Source organism: Leptonotus elevatus, chromosome 5, assembly GCF_054856555.1.
Source record: "Leptonotus elevatus isolate MCC_2025b chromosome 5, RoL_Lele_1.0, whole genome shotgun sequence".
NCBI classification, from domain to species: Eukaryota; Metazoa; Chordata; class Actinopteri; order Syngnathiformes; family Syngnathidae; genus Leptonotus; species Leptonotus elevatus.
The window spans coordinates 11,116,054-11,138,620 of NC_141243.1; the positions used below are offsets into that span (position 1 = coordinate 11,116,054).

Below are 22,567 nucleotides of genomic sequence, written 5' to 3' on the forward strand. Positions count from 1 at the left end.
GTTGCAAGCTGGTTGTCTTTAAAAAAAAAAAAATGAAAGCAAGCCAACAACTACTAATGTATTTGTCTCAGTCTTTGTGCAATATTTGTAAGACCAATTTAGTTGTCAATACTGTAGCCCAGGCCCATATAGCATGTTCATGTTCAACTGCGTCTGTTTTCATATAGGTGCAGGAGTTTAATGGCAGACATTACATCATGGAGAAGGCCATCACTGGTGACTTTGCTCTGGTCAAGGCATGGAAAACTGACAGAGCTGGAAACATTGTGTTCAGGTAACCATTACAATGGAACAAAATAAACATAATATTGTGTTAGTGTACGTTGGTACAATTGACTTAATGGTGCCCCGACGTTCTCCAAATTTTCAAGTAACTAGCCATTGCTTGGTAATTTTTTTATTTTTATTTTTTTTATTAAAAGCACAAATAGGGAGTATTTACTTGATGTATGTGTACATTGAGTTATGAGATTGGTCACAACAAATTTAACTTGTATGTCAAGATATCATGTTACGAATCAGGCAGCTGTTCTAATGATCCTTTCAGACCCAGCAATTCTTTACATAGTAGTAGTCCACAGTCCATTTATTTATTTTTTATGTCCTCGCAAACTGAGTTTATTTAGACCTTGACCAGAGCATCTTCTGCGGCTGAATTGAATCAGTCAAATTTCGGTCTGCAATAGCCACGATCTGTAATCATGGTTGACATGCTGAACCATTTAAGCAGCAAAGATAAGGTTGGGGAATGATTTAGCCTTTCAATTAAGCAACTTTTAAAGTGAAATTGCAGTAAAGCTACATTCGGAGCCACCAATTACACCGTAACTTTTGCTTCTATATCAGTTGATTGCTTTGTACAACCTTACTGAGATTCTTCTGATCCATCTGATTACAAATGACTGGTTTCACCACACAACACTATTCTAGCAAAGGGCTGTGGTACCATCTTCAACCACAAGAGTGCAATGTGTAGCAGTAAACTATATGAAAACGGTTTAAAGTGTGCGTTCTAGTTTGAAATAATTCTGTTTTGCCTTTTATTTGCCATAGGAAAACTGCCAGAAACTTTAACCAGCCCATGTGCAAGGCAGCCAAAATCACAATAGTTGAGGTAGGTTGTGTTTTATTGCATATGTCACGTTCAAATATCCTTACAGAGCTTACAGTGGCCCGTCTTTTAACGTTCCCTTTTCAAAATCCCACAGCTGTTTTAAACTTATTTGACTCTAATGCACCGTGTAGATTTACAGTAGAGTTGCTCATCATGGTATTATATATTGACTCCACTTGGAGCATACATCCCCATAATTGATGCCAATGCCATATGCATGATACACTGCCAGTGATGCATGAGATGATACACAAGCAAACACATCATGCAGTACAACACAATCTGACAGAATTTGAAACAATGAAGTACAATATGACACTCTATGGCCCTCTAGTGGGCGAAAAACAAAAGTAGGATTCTGTGCTGTTTTTTATGCAAGAGGCATTGATGATGGGATCGGAAATAGGCGTCTTACAAATGTGGATAAAAATCAGATAGGTATTGTACATGTCTGCACAGCACATTGATGGTAATTCAAAGATGCAATGAAAATGTGGACCATTAAATACGATGTACATAATATCGTACGTTAGAGGTGTAATATGTAAAAGTAATGCTGTCAGTCATAGTAACGTTTCATTTAAAAAAAAAAAAAAAAAAATACATGGCAGACAGTCTAATCACATCTGGGATCAAAATGGAGCAGTGAGACCTGTGTTGTCTAACCAGCCACAAGACAATTTTACACATCAATGCAGATATTTATCTTGTGCACTCAGACCACATTCATATACACCCGCTGATAGTTTTGTATACATAAACATCACTGTTAAGAGCCCCTTCTCTTGAGAATTAGAGTTAAAAATGCTTTCCTATATCCTCTTGTGAGATGGAAAGTCAAGCAACACTAAGCGGAAGGCCTGTACAGCACAGTCATCACATCGAACCACCTACAGAGGACAAAGGGTCATTTCTTTCTTTTTCTGTAGTTGTGTAACTCTCCGATATTGCAGAAACATTGGAAGTTTTAATATCTGGAGTGACCCGCCGCCTCAACTCATTTATGGTGTCAGGTCGCTCGGGTCCTCATTCCATCTCGTTTCAATCTCTGCGTCTGGTTATCTACTTATCTGCCAATTGACAGTAAAGAAACGTGAAAGCCAAGCTCTATTTCTGTGTCCTTATAATGTGCTTTCTCAGCTTCACACCTCCCATATACTGTAGGCACCCAATGAGTCTCCTGTATGTGTGAAAAACCTAAATCACAAGCTGAAAAGTAATCAATTGCTTTTGTGTAGACAGTATAGACAAAAAGTCTTTCCTTCCTTTGATGCTGATTAGAAGTTAAAATGCAGCTAATATGTTTGTTTCAACACAGTATGAAATAATGTTGTCGCTAATTAGTTTTAAGACACCGGCATCACAGGACTCTGTGACCTTGATGTCAGCCAAGGATAAGTATGAGTGGTATTTGGGAAGTCAGTGCGACACTTGCCAAAAAGAAACAGCCCAATGCTGTTCTTTCACGATGATGTAATAAGAGGGCATCCGCAATGGTTGCCAGCAAATGTGTTAATGTCTGCTGAAGTTGTGATGGCGATGCTAGTGACATGAATGACAATGCATCTCTCAGTGAGAAAGACAAAGCGAGAGAGGCAGAAAGAGAATTGTTGGCTTTTTATATTTGATTGTCTACTTACTCGGGAGCGGTGACGATCACGACGATAACACTGTCTAAAGCTGGGTTGGTCACCTCCAGAATGCCACCTATTCTATATGTATTAATGGCTAATATAAATAATAAATATAACATTGCTGACTTTGAGTTACCTGCACCAAATCCACAAAATAATTCATGAAATTTATCTTTAATACATTGATGGGCAGGCCACAAGGTGTGCCTCTCACATTTCTGCACTGCAAAAAGGACTGTAGGAAAAAAAAAAAGAAGTAAAATAAGAAAATTATTAGTTCAAATAAGCAAAATTATCTCCCAACAGAACAAGAAAAAAATATTTAAATTTACCTGGAAGATTTTGGAAAATAAGAAAATAATACTATGCCCATATCAACCACTGCGGCCTTGAAAATAGTATTTTCAGACTAAAAACAAGTAATGTCCACTTTTTTCAAGCTGTAATAAATAGAACTATTTTCTTAAAATACATGACTGTTTTTCTTACGCTTGGATAACTTAGCCTGAGTGACAAGCAGGGAGGTAACACGTCATATTTTATTTGCCATGAACCAGCCAGGAATTGAACCCACAACCTTCAAGTTTGAGGGTAGACACTCTACCACTAGACCACTGAGCTGGTACTGAAACAAGGAAAAATGAGCTTAGTAAATGTAACAAATTGAACCATATTGCATTCGTCTGTTTTCGTACTTGTATTTTTTTCCATTTATCTTATTACTAGATTATGCAAAATCTTAAAATAAGAACATTTATGAGACCCCAGTTCAGGACCTTTGATGTTGGTTAGTTGTCATCTTAAAATGTGGGAAATGCTTGTTTTAATCCTCACAGTACTTAAAACTGGCTGTTAACACTCAATGCCAAGACTGCTTAATCAAATAAGATAATTAAGTAATAAGTATCTTAAAATAAACACTATGATCTTGCCTGACAATTTCATTTTAAGTAAAAAGAACTTGTCAAATCAAAATAAGCAAATTTAGGTTAAATTTAAGAAATTATATCTTACTTAAGATTTTAGTTTTTGCAGTGTGACTGTCAGTGTTTGAATGTCGGCTCTAGCCTCCTTCTGTGATGGTTGCATGTTCTCCCCATGCTTAGATTGGTCTTCTGCAGTTACTCTGGCTTCCTCCCACATTGCAAAGACACACAGGAATAAACATCTGGGCTCCAGTAGAAACCCAAGAGGAGTGTGAGAGGAGTAATATGTGCCGACTGCACGAATGGAATCGCAGATTTGAAAGCAGTGGTGGGAAGCATTTTATGAAGAGAAAAGACAGATCACCAGTAGCTTGGAAATGGTGCAGTCATAATGAGGGCATATTTGATGCTGATGATGCACCTCCAAGAAAAAATAAAAAAAACACTGAGGGAGAACGATGTGACATCTTGTGGGTGAGATTTAAATCCCACATCCAGGATGCACCTGTCATACTGCTCTTGACAAGGTCTGACTCAAAGCAGGAATGAATACAAAAAATGTGTAACATTACATTTTAGAGAAGCTAATGCTGTAAGTGGAAGTTACACAAAATACTAATTTTCCATTTTACATTCGCTCAGGTTGTTGTTGGTGGTGGTGGTGGGGGTTTTGTTCATTTTGGCTTGTCCCACCAGGTGGTGCGTCTAGGTCAGGAATCGGACATGTACCATCATCTGCACAAAGGGCACACTACACAATCAGTACCCCGTAAATCAGTTTATGAATTTTAATGTACCAAATTCCTAAAATGTATTTCAGTCTTGTCTTTGTGAATGCCTTCCTGCTACAATAAGATAGCCCTTTTAGACACACGTTGTCCACATAGTAAAATGTAACATAGATGGTGTGTTTCAGTACCACACATCCTACTGATTTTGTGTGATCCCCTGTCATCACTGCACAAGCTTTTCTTTGATCTTAGTGCCGTTAAGATATGAACATTATCTATGTCTGACCGGCTAATTGGTGACAATAAAGTGATCATCCCTTTTGCAATACACTATAGCAGGGGTAGGCAAGTTCGGTCCTAGAGAGCCGCAGTCCTGCATGTTGTCGGTGTCTCCTGCCTCCAACCCAAGTGTTTCAAATCATCAGCTCATAATTACGTATTGCAGGAGCCTCTCAGCTGTGTTCGAGGAGGGAGATATCAAAAACATGCGGGACTGCCGCTCTCTAGGACCGAACTTGCCTACCCCTGCTATAGTGTATTGCAAAAGGGATGATCACTTTATTGTCACCAATTAGCCGGTCAGACAGGACCGAACTTGCCTACCCCTGCAGTATAAGAAGCACCTGTCGGAGAGTGAGGCAATAACCACCTGGCTGAAAATAAATGTAGCCCTAGCATTCAGTACATGCCCAGTCATAAATTGGCTGTCTGTATTGACACCACCATGCTAGTTGAAGGCACAGAAGACAACAATAGCTAGCGCGGTTTGTCGATTGAGCATGTATTTTCTGCTGTCATTCTGTATGCATGTCATTCATATATGACCTACCGTAAATGCTGTTTGTCACTAAAGCTGCAGGAGTTTGCATTCATTAATTTATTTTTAACAACCATGCTTTTTCATGTCCAAACCACTTGAATGAAAAGGACAACTTAAGACAAAACAAAGCAATTTGAAAATGACCAAATTCCAACCAGCTCGCTCTATGTTGCTTGGCAACCTAAGGCTGCCATTCAATTGTTAAATGTTCCATGGTATCCAGCTGGTCCAGTTATTCCCTTATCACAGGTACACTGAAAGGCCCTGGTGCTTGGTAGGACATTGCACACCAGAGACCGCATCAAAGCAGGGCTTTTTTGCTGTCGCACACACATCTGTCATAGAAAATGATTTCAACTGTATCTCTTTATTTATCATGGCAAAGCGATGTATTTGTGTTCACAATCGAACAGCAACCATTCATTATGTGACTATACACTGTAGGTGTCAATGCTTTACCTTTTAACAAAAGCTTTATCTACTGATGAACAAGATGCTGTTTTGTGTTTCTGAATTGATAATACATGGACATTCAAACGAAATCCAATGTAACAGTTGTATTTAAAAAATTTAACTACTGTACATCCATGCAGACCTCTGCTTTAGTAACCACTGCGGGGCTTCACCATTCTACACAATATTTGATGAACCTCTTAAAAGATGTTCAAAACATTCAGAAAGACATTCTCATTTAAACGAAAAATAATTTGGTGGAATTTCAATTATCTTTTCATCACAGGGAGCATTTTCAGCTAATTGTACAGGACTCACTATTAATTGTTAAGTGGTCTTGCATTGCTGGCAAATATGCTCGTTTCCCACATCATTTCCCACCTAAAGAGGTTTCGGAATGAGCCTTTGTGTGATCAAGATATGTAATGAATGCTGTAGGTACGTTATGCAAATTCTTACCGTGTTTGTGTTTAGTTAAGCATGAGCAATGTGTTCCGGTGCATCCCTTCTCCTGTCCTAATCTTGGTTTTTTTCCCCCGTGGATCGATACAGAAATTACCTGTGGTTTTGGATGATGAAAAATATTCAGGGAGTTGGATGATGAAAAATATTCAGGGAGAATAGCGAGATGACAGGAGCCCAAAAAAGGAGAGGACACTTTTGCTTAACATATGCACCAACTGAGTGTTTGAAGTGGCATATTTGCACATCACACTTTGTGACTATTAGTTCAAAGTTCCATTGCGACCTTTCATCTGAAGTGAAGCAAAAAGGTATACAGGCACAAGTGTCAACATTAAAATAGAATATTCTAAAGTGGTGATAGCGCAGAATTTACAAGTCACCAAAGGTTGGTAAGAATTGGAATCCATCTAAATTTTGCTCGTGTGTTGAATTTTCATTTATTTTTGGGCTTTTTTAGGGGGGGCTTTTTTATTTATTTATTTTATTTTTTACAACATGTATGCCTAAAGCTACACCAGCTTCAACTAAGGGTGCTAAGAAGAATATGCCCGGCTGAAAGTTAAATAAATACAACTAAATAAGCTGAATCACATTCAAAGCCCAAGGGCGTGCTAGCATTACTGAATATTTCAGTGCCATACAAACCAGAGACAATACAAGGTTGAGTTGAGTTGCTTGGGTGAAGATTGTGAGGTTGAAGAAGTCTTGGCGCTGGGTTCAACTTCCAATTCAAATTGCAAGAGTTAATTGCTAACTAGCTAGCCGACGATTGGCTAACCGCTGTCATCAGTTTTCAAAGGGAGAGTGGAGAGTACAGTTCTAATGAAATTATTTGTAACATCCTAGTAATACTCGTTTCATAGGTATGATTATAGAATGTGGCCATCCCCTTGATAGTATTTTTTATAATGATGAATGCACTTGTTGGGAAATTTTATTTTGCAGCTTTAATTAGCAGTGAGTCTGATTAGAAGGAGCATGGACAATAACTTTACTTTCTGTATTATTTTCTCTCATCGTGAACCATCTGCTGATAGGTAACCGATTTTGTCAGTGTTCCGGGCTGCGAGAGAGTTTCGGTGCCGAGTCCCCTAAAAGTGACAGCAAAGCCGTGGCCAATTGTCCGCACATAGACACGCATACGGAAGGAAGATAGAGGGTCTATAAATACATGGGGATAATGAGAGTGTGGTGTCACAGTCCCCCTCATCCGCTTGTCGCCTCTAGCCACACCATCTCTTTGCACACCCCCTACATGTTGCATCTCAGTAAGGCTGGCCATAAATCTAGCGATAATTCATGCTAATAGAGAAACTGCAATTAATGTACATTAAACCTACGGTAAAATTAGTCAGAGCAGTGGCTCAAGAGTAAATACGAGAGCATTTTGGGGGGGGGGGGTGTGCATGTCATAAGATTACACGAGAAGGGGTGTCAGCATCACGGCCTGGATGTCAAGATGGAACACGTTTGTCTGCGTGGTGTTCTATTCTCACTTGAGTGAAGTTGGAACACGACTCCTGACATCACTCTGCAGGTTTACCATTTCATCCTCGTGTGTGGTAAAGCTTATTGTCATTTGTATGCATTACATTTAAATGTACGTCCTGGAATTAGCCATCCAACTATGTATGTGCCCACACCCCCCACCCATGTTTATCGCCAATTTGTGCAGTGAAGATATTGATTTTTTGACAGTTTTGAACAATCACATTTACAGTATACTTGGTGACATAATGACTTCGATTTTACCATTGGAATGTGCCAGTAATAGTAGAACTGAATGAATTGTTATTCATGTAAGAAAAGTTTGCCCACAAAACTTATAATAATCTATAAAGAATTGGACACATCACAATATTATTACCTTCATCAAGGAGCTCCCCTTGTGAACTATCCTGCCTACAGTATTTAGTATTGTACCCCAAATGATGGCAACAATCCAAACATTGACGATTACAATTTCAAAACTCAATTTGTTCTGGGGTGCAGGCCAACCTCAGATTTGAAACAGATTTCCCATAATTATACACTGAAAAAAAAGGGAATTGATATTTACTTGAAAAAAATGTTTTTTCACATCAGAAATTCAAGTTAAACTTGTAAAATTTGAGTGCATCAACTTTTACTAGGATTTTCAAGTAAATATCACTTCCAATTTTTACAGTGTACGAAATAATGGCAATCGAAATCTTCTGTGCCTTGGTCAAAGTGTTCCATCCATATTCTACAGTGCTTCTTCTCATTAGGGTGAAGGATGAGTTGTGGCATATAGCTCAGCTCACTATGAGCAAGAGGCACATGCACAAACACCAAACAACACTAACAAATTAGAAAACCTCTATAACTCTTAACTTGTCTAGGATCTTAATGAGCTCAAATTAATTATATTTTAGTTTTGTAGTTACACAGCATTTATCTTGTAAAATCCAACAACTTTTTCCAAGGGTACGCATTATCATGGTTTTTATGTATGTAAAAGCACACTAAGAGCATTATTTGTCCCCCCAAAAAACAACCCCCCCCCCCACCCCACACACACAAACTCTCTAGAGGACACTTTGATTCCCACAGTGTCCCTGCGAGCTCGCCTTGTTCTGCTCTCATTGATGTGAAAATCGATGTACACATACAGGAATATTAATGTGTTGTGTGCTCCCTCCACACCTGCTCATTTGCCTTTGTGTTTGTTTCTTTTTGTGTGTCTGTGTGGTGCAACTTGTGTGTTTATTATCCCATTTTTTATTACCATTCAATGTGTTTTAAGGCTGTTGTCTGAACTACATCTGAGCACACTATTCAAGCTGGGACACATCACACAGATGAAAGGTTTTTGTTTTGTTTTTATGTAGACTCTTATTTAAATTGGATGAGCTTTGTATTGTGTTGTGACTTAGCCTTGGTTGATGAATTGAAAATGGAGCCTAGGAAAATATCGGGTTTGCACAAGTGAAGAAAAAAACCCACCCTAATTGAGTTGAGTTTTCCTAGTGCTGAGAAAATTGTCATTAAACAGTATTTCCTTTGGCCCTGTCTGCCCTATTTTAAAGTGGTTTTAAGTGATGATCTCAGTCTTGCTTAAATTAGGTTTCTATGCAAATTGGCAGTCTCACAAAATGATTGAGCTCATCGGAAAGACGTGGGAGGATGTGTGGGACCGTGTTATCGGTTCTCCACCACTACCAATCTCATCTTGCGCGACCCGGTTTTCACGGTGGAGCGTCAGATTTACCAAATCCCCATCAAAAGAGAAGGGAAAAAGAATTGACGGTCCTGAAAGGCGGCTTCCTCACCGCCGGCCAAAGTCTGCGTATCCATGACAACGGCAAGATCCACTCTTAACCACTGACTCCTCTCAGTCAGCACTGAGTGCTGAGGGAGGAAGTGGAGATAAGAAGCGATTAAATTCAATTTGCTCTAACGGCTGCTTGCCCCTCATGTAAATGGAATAAGTAGGTTACACCGCGTAACACAGGCAAGTATATTGTGCTGGTCTTGGGGGGGTAAGAATTATGTTGTCACGCGTAAGTCCCCCATTTGCTCCTTTGTGATCGGTTGCTATCCCCTGCGAGAAGTGTGCTCACTAAATAATCTTTAGGAAATCGTTCTTTTTCCCAGCGGACTTTCAATGTATTTGTTGACGGAAAATCTGCTCTCTGCAAAAAGAAGAAAAATAACTACCTGCAGCGTTTCTCCCTCTGTGCATATTGGCTTAAAAGCCAAAAGCCATGTTGAACACATGGCCTGCTGTGAATGTCAACACAACTTTTTCGATGCTGGAGCAGATTAAATGCCAACAGCAAGATGCCCCCCACTGTTGCTGGTGTACTTGTGGAGACTCCTATTTGGACATCTGAAGAGAAAGAAGCAGGTGCATTCGTGCCTGGACCTGTATCATGTTGACCCACCTCACCTCAAATCATTGTCTCCTTGCTAGGTCTTGTTAGTTGGATAGAAAAGACCTTTAATGTACAGCCCTCCCTTGCTGTCAGCTTGAACTCACTTCTGCCACTTGCGGTCTCTGTATTAAGATGATAACAATGTGGTGTAATGCAGTTGCAAAGTTGGTCGTGGACAAACTTGCTTCAGGTGCACAAGTGACTTTTCTGGGCACAGTGTACTTTGGTAATAAAAGATATCTAAAGTTCTTCTCCCCAAAATCATGAACAAACTCTTGTTGTTGCTTATATTTACCCATTCAAATATTTTTTTACTGACATGATCAACATGACATGACATGACATGATTTTTCATTTTATTTGTTAAAATTTCTTCTTTTTCTTTTTTTTTTTGCAGCTTCCGTAGTTCAAACTTCGTTTTCACAGATGTTTTCTGTTTACGTGAACAAGAAGTTATGAACAGAGAAAAGCCTTTGCTGCAGCACCTCTGTTGGAGATCTCAATATCTGGTGTCCTTCAGTACTAGTAGTCTTTACAATAATATGTTCGATGCAGGACTACTAGTGTAAACATATGACTGTTTTCTGATTAATATTGCGTTTTGGGAATTTGAGCAGCAAAATCGACCCGTTTTTGTCCATCTCAGAAGGTGGCCATTTTGCCAGCTGTCGACGAATTGTCGAATGTCGACCGAAAATGACACTGCAGTTGCTCAAGGCTAGGCAACAACCAATCACGGCTTAGCTTCAGAAAACAGGTGAGCCAGGTGATTGGTTGTTGCCTGAGCAACAATATTGTCTACATTACAGTATTATTAAAAAACTTAGAAAGGGGTTCAAAATATGTGTGCGATTTGACAATGTCTCTGGTTCCTTGTTTGTAGGTAGAAGAAGTGGTAGATGTTGGTACTTTTGCTGCAGAAGACATCCACATCCCCAGCATCTACGTCCACAGGGTTGTCCAGGGAGGCACCTACGAAAAAAGGATTGAGGTAAAAAGCACGACTTTGAAGAAACTCTTGAATATAACTCGTGTAAAAAATATATTTGGGTGACATCAATTGCGTGTGGTTGGAAATTTTCCAACACAACATTACAGGTGCTTAAAGTTCAAGGGTTACATGTCATCATTTCATATCCAGACACATTACTTAGTCAAACTTTGACTCTTTCCAGAAACGTACAGTAAAGAAACCCCAAGAAGAGAAGCCCAAGCCAAAGAAGGATTCTGATATTGTCCGGGAAAGGATCATTCGTCGCGCAGCTTTGGAGTTTGAAGATGGGATGTATGGTATCCTTTTTTTTCTGAGATGACAGGCATTTAACTGGTTTTCCAGCCGGTCATTGTTGGTGTCATTCCAGCGCACTCAAAGGGAAGCCATGGGAAGCTATATACAGTTCCCATCCTTTTACCATTTACATAATGAATTATTTAGCCGTCGCCCAACTGTACTGTTTAGAAATCAGTCAGCTGATATATTAATCAATCAGGGGTCGCAATTATGCTTCTTATTCCCTGGAAACAATTTGGGGCTTCTAAGCAGAGCTGCAAATAGGAGACCAATGGGAGTCATTAATAGATATGCAGTATGCATAGCTTTGCCTATACAATGCATGAAGTGCATAGTTTATTCTCTTGTTTTTAGTTTTTTTTTTGGAAATGGTTAAATCCCATCCCAGTTAATGTTGGGGAATATGTCATCAGGAGCGAACATCGAATCTAGCCTCCATATTTTTAATGGCAATCTTATCAGTCTGATCCATAACAAAATGTTGACCAGCTAATCTTGGTATTGGCATCCCAATGTTGGCCAGCAATTTCATTAAGCCAGACATCACTGTGCATCTGCAAAGCGAAAATGGAATTTTAGGACTGGTAAGTTTTTCATTGTTTTACTGCTCTGTGCATCTTAATTGAGGCCCTCAATAAAAATGTTTTAAATTTGTTATGTAACACATTGAAGTGGCTAGACAAATTTTCTTCTTTTTTATTTTGAAAATCATTATTGGCTGTCTGAGTCCAGCGAAAAGAATGCTGCTGCTAAGATGGAATGACTCTCCAATCACTTTTTGACAGGAGCGTGTAGGCGTCCATGGCAATGCCTGATTTGTCAAAATGTCTTAATTATTAGTGCCAGTTTTGAACAAGTGATGCACTACTCTCTCCCCCTCAAAAATCAAAGTCTCGTCGAGTCAGAGAAATGTGATTGTGTCCAACCGTTCTGACTGAGTCACTGTGTGTGTGCACTTTAATAAAATCCCACTTCGTCGTGTTTTGTAATCTTTGCAGGGCCCATACCCCACTGATGCTGAAGTAGATGCGGACCTGATTAACGCAGGTGAGGCCAATCGATATGAGCCTATGCGAAATTGAAGCCTTACACAAGCCAAATAACATGAATACAAATTGATTTCATTGATTATTTGTGCACATTATCATTCAATAGATATTGATTTGGTTAAATATTCTACTCGATTTGAGAGTTGTTTCAATGTTCTGTAGGAAAGGAGACGGTCACAGTGCTTCCTGGAGCTGCGTATTTCTCCAGCGATGACTCATTTGCCATGATCCGAGGGTAACACTCAAAAAGTTCTGAAAATCTGATATGCATAGCATATGGGAACTTCACTGCTTAGTTATACTTGCAAATAATTCCAATATTCTCCTCTTTAAAGTTTGTGTTTGAACCGGAGCCCATTTAATAAAAACCAAGGCAAGCTTCAAACTCAATTTCTAACCCAGCCAGAGTATTTACAAACAGCATCTGTAACAAATGCAACTACACAGCCGCCCGCCCAATATTCCCAAACACCTTGGTTACTATTGATTTGTCAGATGTCTGGTATTGCCCACCTGCACTTGGATCAGTTGTGTGTGCGTGTGCTTGTGCAATTGTGCACGCGCATGTACACCCCGTGGAAATCCAATAATGCCCATAAATAGCACGTTCCAGTCACACAGGCAACGGCCACACATTAAACCCTCGGTCTTGGCTTTTGTGCAAGATTTATGGATGCTTGGAAGAAGTAACTAAAAGCTACATTTTTATTGCCCAACTGCCAGTGTTGTAGTGTAGTCAGTACTACTCGCACAAGGTCCAACACGGATTAAACAAGACTTAAAAATAAAAATTGTGACACATTCAAGAACAATGGTAAATGTTTAACAAAGTCTGTATAGTAGGCTAGATTACAGAAGTAATGTAATGATTCATTATAAGGATTCTGGCAAAAACCTGGGTTTCTTAAAACACCATTACATTCAATTCCCACTTGGATTTGTCCACATTTATAAGAAATTGTAAATTTTCACCATGGATGACAGTAACAGATGTAAAATAATTGTCTTACTCAAGAGCCCTGACTCAAACGTTGACAACCTGTCTTCTGTTGGACGTGACTTTTCTCTTCAGGGGCCACATCAACCTGACAATGCTTGGAGCCATGCAAGTGTCAAAGTATGGAGACCTAGCCAACTGGATGATCCCAGTAAGTTTGTTTTCATCTTCCTTTTTTCTCAGTTGGCAGGGGTTCAAATGCCGTCAGTTTGAGCTATGGCACTTCTCTGGCAACCTTATTGGATTTCAATTGATAGAATGACACTGTAGTCAGTATAGCCGTTAAAGAATAGCTCACATTTTTATGACTGCCATGGGTAAAAAAAACATAGTGGGAAAGATAAAGCTAGCATAATGACCTATTCCACAAAACAAAATTGACCAAGGGAAGAAGTCATTAATTTTTTATGAGAATCTGGACAAATTCATGGGACTTCATGAATTACCCCCTGTGCCCAGTTCATCTTTAGTGGATGTTTGCGCTGTACTGAGACATAATATAGTTGTATATGGTGGTTTTAGCATTGCTAAAACTGCTTATGTAATGGTGACAATGGTGTGTTTTTGTCCACACCATTTTTTTTATTGGCATCATGTGTTCATTTACAGAAATGTCCTATTTCAAGCAAGAATTTGAACGTTTCAAGAGACAAAGGTCTCACATCCCCTCTATGTTTCATATGCATTCAGCTGAAGACGAGCTTTACCGAATCAAGTGGTTCACTTCCAAAATGACAGATCTATTTGAAGAAGAATTACATGTTCCTGGCAGCGCCGAGCTGCTGCAAAGACTTAGTAGAAAGCACTTTCTTTGGCACCTCAAATCTGATGATATTTTTTTGTTGTTGTACCAGAGTACACATACTGTAGATTTAATTATTCTTCACCATTGTGTCGATTTGACGCACAATCGCTTTCACAAAGGTGTAGGCGATTGTTCTTCTGTGGGGGTGAGCTCGCAGGTGCTTACAGTGTAACGGTTGGGGATGGGATTCTAGCAAGATGTTTGATCAGGTCAATTGGTCTCTGGACCAAGGCGGTCACAGCCCTCCTCAGTGATTACGAAGGTCAAGAACCCATTAAGAGCCTGTAGCGAAAAACAAATGCCCACGGCACATTGCAGTTTTTCGCTTGACTGAAGTGGACATGTTGCTTCAGGCACTGCATTAATTTCAAGATACCGAAGAGAAAAAGAGAAAAAAAATAAATGTTTTTTTCAAGATACCGCTGTCCTAATTGGACAAGATATGGACATGATTTTCAGTGGGTTAATTTATTTTCTATTAACTTCTCTCGTTCTGTTGTTAATTTGCATGGCACTTTAAAATGCTGTATTTTCCGTGTAGGTTTTACATTGCCATACTGGCTATAGACTGCACACTCACTCACCCCGTCCTCACCTACGCCTCAATCCTCATTATCCCCCCTTTTTGAAAGGATGGATGAAGAGAATTACAATCCCCTCCGTCTCTGATAATGAAAATTATTCACCATCTAAAGATGGGTGCATAGCGTGAAATTGGAAATGTTTTCACGTAGGAGTCGGGGATGCGGCGATTTCGATTTTGAACGCTTTCAATATGCAAATGCAGATAAACATTTTCCAGTTGAGGGCTTTAAAATGCTTTTACATCTCCACTCCGGCTGAAACATCTGGATCAACAATGGCTTGAAACAGAGCACTTGAGTAGAAAACAGTAAAGGATTTGCTTTGCTGTTTCATCGTTATTGAGTTTTTGCGAGCGGGCCAAACTCTCCTAAATGTGGCAGACCTGCACCCAGCTGTTCACACAAAATAAAGATTTTGTGTCATGCCCTCCTCCATACTGGACTTTCATACACTGTGCTTTTGAAAGTGAAATACAAGCTTTTTGACATGCTGTCCAAACAGTGCTTTTGTATTTACTTATTTCTTGAAATATATGGCAAATGTTGACATTTTAGTTGACAGCCATTTAAATGAAACGTGGGTGGTGACTGTAAATGCTGTCTCACCACAGCTTCTTGTTTACATTTTTGCACTTACCACTGACCAGTAAGAGAAGAGAGCTTTGTCATATTGGTTAGTGTGTCACATTAGTTATCGATACTGTTAAAATGAGTTGAAAAATAATTAACAAATGCTAGCTTTAGTGATGGAGCTTCTGAAGATTATGTGTCAGTTTAGGTGCATTTGAAATGGTTGTCTTAATTGTGTGTGCTTTGTTCCATGAGAATGGCAGCAGAATTAACAATGGCCCATCTTGAATCAAAATTGTTTACACAGCTCTGATTTGCTCCTAATCAAAAGCTATTGCATAACTCATTTGAAGGCAGGAATCATTGGAAGTCGTAGCCTGTAACGCACGCACGCACACACACACACATTAGAAAATAAACCAAGCAAAACGCAAAGCTTATTGAGTCCTACTAGTATGCATTGAAGTGTTAGTTTGTCGGGATCGTCTTTTGTTTGTAACAAATTGGTTATAATTCTAATTCCCCTCTTTTCATCCAGCGCTCTTCATTAGTCGTTTGTGTAACCAAGGCGGGCTGCAGTCTGTCGCTATGTGATTAAATTGAGTCTTTTGTTGACGCCGGAGATTGTCAGACATGTTGAACAGAAGAGAAAGGTTGCGGGCTGGGCAAGTGGCAGCTATTAGATCAGAAATGGGGCCATTTTTGTGTGGTGTTTCTGCCACAGTGTACAAACAAGTTGTCATGGAAATGCAAATATTAAATGCTCCATGTTTAGAAAAAAACAGTTGGTAATGCTTCTTTCTGATGCAATGACACTCGAGTGTGTGTGTTTGTGTGTGTGTGTTTAGAGAGGCAAAGCACGCACCGCTCATATCATTTTTGAATACAGTCTATTTTATAAAGCATCCCGTCCGTGCATGAACTGTTTCCTTTCCTTTTACTGCCTGAAGTACTGGGCTCCAGCATTTTGCTTTTTGTCACTTCCAATAACCAAACGCTCTGCATTTCGAACGGTTGGAGTAAAGCAGTGCGCTTTAAGCATATTTCCAAACGCACCCGAGGGAACAGGGATTTTTGGTGCCAGTCGGAGCTGTAATTTTAAATTATATAAATCGCACCTGAGTACAGAACCGGCCAAACTATGGGCGGGAAAAAAGTGTGGGGGGTATTTTTAAAGGCTTGGACTATAAAACAAATGTTTACTGCATTATGATTGCATATTTTTATACATTTTATTCCTGCAATTTGTTGTGTATGTTCAAATACATTTACAGTGTTTGTTTTATTGTGATTAAATGTGTAATTTGTGTTGGAGGGGTATCCTTATTGTTTTTAAAAATAATGACGTATTTTTCATATGGTCTCTAGGTTTCACCTGTCGTGGATGGGTCTGGAATATGAAGGGATCATTGAAAAACAGATCACTGTATTATTATTTTTTTGTGTCAATCCTCCTTGGCCCATATTCTCTTTATAAACAAACTGTTTAAATCGCAAATTAAAAGCATCTCACTCTGATGCTATTACTGTTCTTTTGACTTGTCTTTAAAAGAGTTTAAAAGGAAAAGCATTAGCAGTGTTTTTTTTTAAAAAGAAAAATCCCTGTCGGGTGAGCGGTGTCTGACATCGATGTCATCTCCTCTCTTACTTGTCCCGATCGGCGCCATCCTAGCAGTGCTTCAACATCAGATGTCTCTTGTAATCTGGGTTTGACGCCACAGATTCACCCTCATACAGACCCCCACATTATCTCATGCTTTGAAAAAGCCATTAAACTGCTAACCTTTTCCCTTAATGCCTATTTAACTAGCACAAGCGTAGCTGCCTCTAGCAAGGATTAATTGTAAGAGCAGGCAAGTATGCCAATAATATATGAACAAGATATATTCATAGAAAATCATCATTTGCGCATTAGAACAAGTTGGATAGATAACTTTAAGTTATCAATAGTGTTGGGAATAATAAAACAATTTGATTGGATATCTGTTTGTTAGATAAGAGATGTATGACTGTATCAGTATCTGACTTGTCAGTAGATACAAAATCCATCAGGAATCCTTAGATACATCGATTGTAAAATTGTGGACTGGCTTTCGCGAGGCTGTATTGATTGTGTGAGGCCGTACAGTTATCATCTCTTACGTTAACCAACAAGAGCAGTGTTGAGCAGCAGCAACAGTACTGGTTTAACTGTATTTCTAAGTAATGTCACTAGTTTCATCATCAAATAATTTTTCATTAGTTAAGCTACTTTTGTATGCACATAACAATAGCAAAGTAACGTTCACAGATGCTACTTTTCTCCAAGAAGTTGTAAATACTACATACCTTTTCTGCCGGTGAAATGTGCACCGTAGACTGTGAACATCTATTGGGATACAAGAGGTTTGAGGCAGAGGCTTTACATCTCAACAATTCCCGTAGGCTATCGATTACTCAGAGTCCACTTATACGTTCTTGTGTTGGTACTGTGCGAACATCCAAGGCAACCATTTAATATCTGAGGCTAACAGTTAGCTAATGTAAAAGTACCATGATCGTCGCACCCACCTGAGTGGGGTGAAATTTGTTTTCCGCATTTGACCCAAGCCCTGATGAAACGATGAGCAGCAGGATGCCATGCTCGGGAATCATTTCTTGATCCAATTCCAACCCTCCTTAATGTTGAGTGACAAGCAGGTAGGCAATGGGTCCCATTTTTGTATAGTTATTTGGTGCAACCCGGCCAGGGATTGAACCCACGGCCTCCCAGTCTCAGGGCAGACACTCTACCACTAGGACACCGTTGTAAACTGTTAAACCTTGTCATTTTTATTTGTACGACATACGCCGTATTTCTTGAAACAGCGGAAGCGTTCAATTCCACCTCAAAATTATAGAGTATGTGGTTCAGCCCAAATCACATGCATAATGATTTGCGATTGTAAATATTGAAAGGTTTAGCATTTACAATTGGCGGGCCTGACTATTCATTGCTCGTTTCCAAGCAGATCAGGAAGCACCATTTTCTTAACACATGCCGCACCACGGGCTAGCCTTTCAGGATAATGTCTCAAAGACATACGATAATCGGACCTTTGATGACTTTGATCAGAAGTGGGTGAAATACTCAAATTTGGCCTGGTTATCGCTCTGCGTGGATCCGCTTTATTTATACACACACACAAGCATGCATACTGATCAAGATCAAATTGACTTCCAAGTCTGCAGATAAGCAGATGCAAAGCTCCAGATCAGAGGCAGCCAAATGTCAGTTGTCCCAGCAACATGTAGATGACGACAATATCAGGCACATTTAAACAGACGTTTGTCCATACATGCACACAACAGCAGCTCAGGTCACTGTGAGGAGGGTGTGCTCACGTCTGGCTCACACTCATCATCACACAAGTCAGTCTTGCTTGTATCAGGTCGAACGTGGTCATCCCTGAGGGCCTGTGTACACACCAGCGAGCTCTTTGAATGTCAGAAAGTGCATTAGTATCGATCGCATGAAAAAGGACACCTGCTGCTGGAGTATCCTATTAAAAGATGCTGCGCATTAAATAAAAGGAGGCGTGAACTTGACTGAAGGTGGAGGCCTTTATTGTTGTGTTAGAGGGTGCAAGCTTAAAGTGGATCTCTTTTTTTAATTAAACTAACTTTGGGGTTCATGACGGCTTTTTATAAGGGTGCTTCCTAACATGATGCGTGACAGTATATTCAATTAAATCAAACTCACCCCTGCTTTCCTCTCGCCGCCCTCGCACTGCTTTGGGTTGGTATCTTTCCTACCCAGCTGGCCTCCCTGGAGGCAGTCTGGATCCTTATGATGCACAGCACTTGGCATATATATATATATATCCCCTGGTTATCAAGCAGAGAGCAAAGCAAAGCAGCCTCTTCATATGATTGATGAGCAAATGGGATTTTAATTCAGTTACTCAGTCGTCACCCTGTGGCAAGATCTGCATGTCAGTCTCTTTTTTTGGAAGCTTTCTTTCACTGGGGAAACTGAAGCACTTGGAGTTAAAAACATTTTTTTTACCCAACTCGCAGCCGTGTTGAGGTTTTCAGATTTATTTCGTTTTGACAGTCACATTCTCTGCCATGACTTCCTGTGATTTAAATTTGTTGATCTGATACTTGAGTAACACTGGGGCCTCCTTATTGACTGGAGGGAAGTGCATTGAAGCTGCCTAAGTGGCTTTCGGTGCCTTCAAATCCTGCTCCAAATGCTTTCACGCCCTCCTCCAAAACTTTTATCCTAGTAGATATACAAAGTAAATGTGCCCCTTTGTAAACACGCTCTTCTGATCTAAAAGAATGAGACCATAAAAAGTCCTCAAAACAATAATTTGAAATGAATTGAATTGAATCAAATGCAATTCAATAGTAAAAGAAATACATCTGGGAAGATAGAAGAAAAAGTTACACAACGAGTTGGTTGCATAAGGGTGTACACTCTCAATCTAAGCACCTTTTGATTTAATGACAGCCTTCAGTTTTGTGTAGGAATTTTATCAGCATGGCTCATCTTGACTTGGCAATAGTTGCCCACTCTTCTTGGCAAAAGCTCTCCAAATGTTTCAGATTGCCAGGATGTCTCCTGTGCAGAGCCCTCACCTCACAGATTTTTTTAACTGGATTTTGTTCTGTGCTCTGGTTGTGCCATTGCAAAATTTATTATCAAAATGTTCAGACCATTTGTTTGTTAGTTTGGATGTGTCCTCATGCTGAAATGGTGATAGTACACTTAAGCTTGCAGGTTTCTAGTGGAAACATGAAGTTGATTAGTAATCTTGCCATTTGGAGTGCTTGGGCAATTATTGTCAGGTCAGAATTCCAAAGATGTGGTGTTTTATCTTTGTATAACAAGTACTTTTTGTCCATTTTTTCCGACCGTTCACTGGTGTCCTCTTCACGCAGATACCTTTTGTTCTCATTTTGTCAGGCTTTGACATGGCTTCAGCTGACATTTCTGCATAAATACAAAAATGTAATTTCACATTGGAGAAAAATGCCATTACTAACGGTAAATGTCTTTACAGCTGCAGTCTCGCCAGTTAAGATAATGTGTAAGGAACACAACAACTGTTTTGTTACTGGCAAGTCTTCATATTTAAAGTTATATTGAGTTTTGGAACATAGTGCTTTATCATAATTGACACTTCACTTCTGAAGAAGAAATGTTCCCACTTTCCCCCCCATGTTTCTTGAAGTGTTTTGCATGGTAAAATATTGTCATAAACATTTTCACTTACACTCAAAATCTAAATTTGTGATTGTGAGCACTTCTTCTTTGCCGAGATATTCCATCCCACCTCACAGATGTGCCTTATTAAGACGCTGATTAGATAACATGATTAGTGCACAGGTGTGCCTTAGACTGCCCACAATAAAAGGCCGCTCTGAAAGGTGTAGTTTTGTTTTATTGGGGTCTGGGGACTCAGAAAACCAGTCAGTACTGACTGGTTGGATTATCTCGAAGTGCTCACTGTCATAGGTTTGGACTGGTTTTTGAACAATATTTGAGCGAAATGGCGATCTTGTGTATGTGGTAAAACATGTAGATTTTTGAGTTCATCTCATAAAAAATGGAAGCAAAAACAAAAGTATTGCGTTTATATTTTATTTGAGTATAGAAAAATAACAGTTTTAATGGAATACTGGCAAAGTATGGCCACTACATTCCAATGTGATAATATATTTACCACATCAAATAACAGTAACAAACAATAACATTAGTAGAGCTCAAGGTGAAAGTTTGATTGTGCTCAGCATATCAACACCAGATATTCTGATTTAAAATGATGGTTTTAAGTCTCATCCCTAAGAAAAATTATATGATACTTTTCCAAATATCAACTGAAATTGTGAAATTTGCTGCACATGCAGCATACTGTCTGCGTACTAGTATAACCACAGTGGATCTTAGTGTTCGATGTAGAGTTTAGAAGGGACTCGACCGACTTTCAGGCCAGATAGTAAAACTGTACAGCGTGAAAATAAAGACCTTTGTAGCAGCTCAACAAAACGTAATAATCAATGATTTTTTTTCTTGCTACAAGCAGCTCTAGATATGAGGTCATGTTTGTTATTTTGTGCTATGTATATTGCGGTACGGTGTGTTTTTAATAATTTCACTGACAGCAAAAACGACAAGTAAATAAACTGCTCTACCCATGTTTTTATTCCAATGTTCTACAAAATATGCCAAGTTCTTATTTTTTACAACCTTTTTGGTATGTATATCATCAATATTTATCTTGCTATTTCAGGGTAAGATGGTGAAGGGGATGGGTGGCGCCATGGATTTGGTGGCCAGCGCCGGAACCAAGGTGGTGGTCACCATGGAGCACTCAGCAAAAGTTGGTATCATTTGATTGTACTGTATGTGTGCAGTCCCTCATTTTTCTTTATGCCCTTTCTCTACTTCCTGCACTAATGACTGTGAGCATTCTGACTGATTAATGGTAATTCTCCTAATAGTTTGCTTAATGGCACTTAAGCAGAAAAGGGTCAGCATGCATACCAGCTCGCTGCTCATTAGTCTTTAGCTAATTCAAATACTAGTGTCGAATTGGAGTCAAGAGCTGATTAGTCGGAGTGGTACCGCTGCGACGGGTGACCCCAAGCACACTTTCGACTTTGACTGCATGTAAAATGTCAAACAAGGGCAGTGAAAACATGCCGCACAAACACGGTGAGCCGGGATAATCGGAGCCTGTCTGGCGCCCAGCTACGGTCCAGATGGTGCAGCAGGTGAACACGAACTCGCTGCCCTTGAAGGGTGTTGTCGTTTATGATGGAGCACGCGTCTGGGTGTGTGTGTGTGTGTCGTGAAGCGACATGTGACCTGCTCTCACTTAAAGATGAATGGTGGGTGGACTGAGCTTGACGTTCAAATGTGTTGTAAGTACATGTATCTGGGGATTAAAGCTTGTCTGGCTCCAAACCTTGAAATATTGCAGTCAGTACTTAGTCTATGAAATGATTGTTACCTTTTGAAAGGACTGACGGGTCTTAATGGTTGACTTTGAGTCCTAATCTTGTTACTTATGTGAGCTTCTTTCTTTTAGGGAGGCAAACATAAGATATTGGACAAGTGCCTTCTGCCTCTGACAGGGAAGCAGTGTGTGGATCGGATCATCACAGAGAAGGTTTGTATCTGTTTAGTTAACCTACACACTGCTGATAAAAGAAGTTGAGCGCTGTAATTAATTGAGATCTGAAATCGTTTTTTGGAC

The 22,567-nt window shown here is 39.6% G+C and overlaps 1 protein-coding gene across 2 annotated transcripts in view; it reads left to right on the top strand.

The window, feature by feature from the left end:
• Nucleotides 1-22,567, top strand: part of oxct1a (3-oxoacid CoA transferase 1a) — a 35,708-nt gene that overhangs the window by 4,508 nt on the left and 8,633 nt on the right. For both annotated transcript variants that reach the window (XM_086077178.1, XM_086077180.1), the window contains exons 6-15: nt 168-274; nt 1,054-1,114; nt 10,926-11,033; nt 11,218-11,332; nt 11,823-11,917; nt 12,332-12,380; nt 12,545-12,617; nt 13,455-13,530; nt 21,599-21,688; nt 22,400-22,480. In XM_086077178.1, the coding sequence (XP_085933304.1) occupies nt 168-274; nt 1,054-1,114; nt 10,926-11,033; nt 11,218-11,332; nt 11,823-11,917; nt 12,332-12,380; nt 12,545-12,617; nt 13,455-13,530; nt 21,599-21,688; nt 22,400-22,480 (855 nt within the window). The remainder of the gene's footprint in view (nt 1-167; nt 275-1,053; nt 1,115-10,925; nt 11,034-11,217; nt 11,333-11,822; nt 11,918-12,331; nt 12,381-12,544; nt 12,618-13,454; nt 13,531-21,598; nt 21,689-22,399; nt 22,481-22,567) is intronic.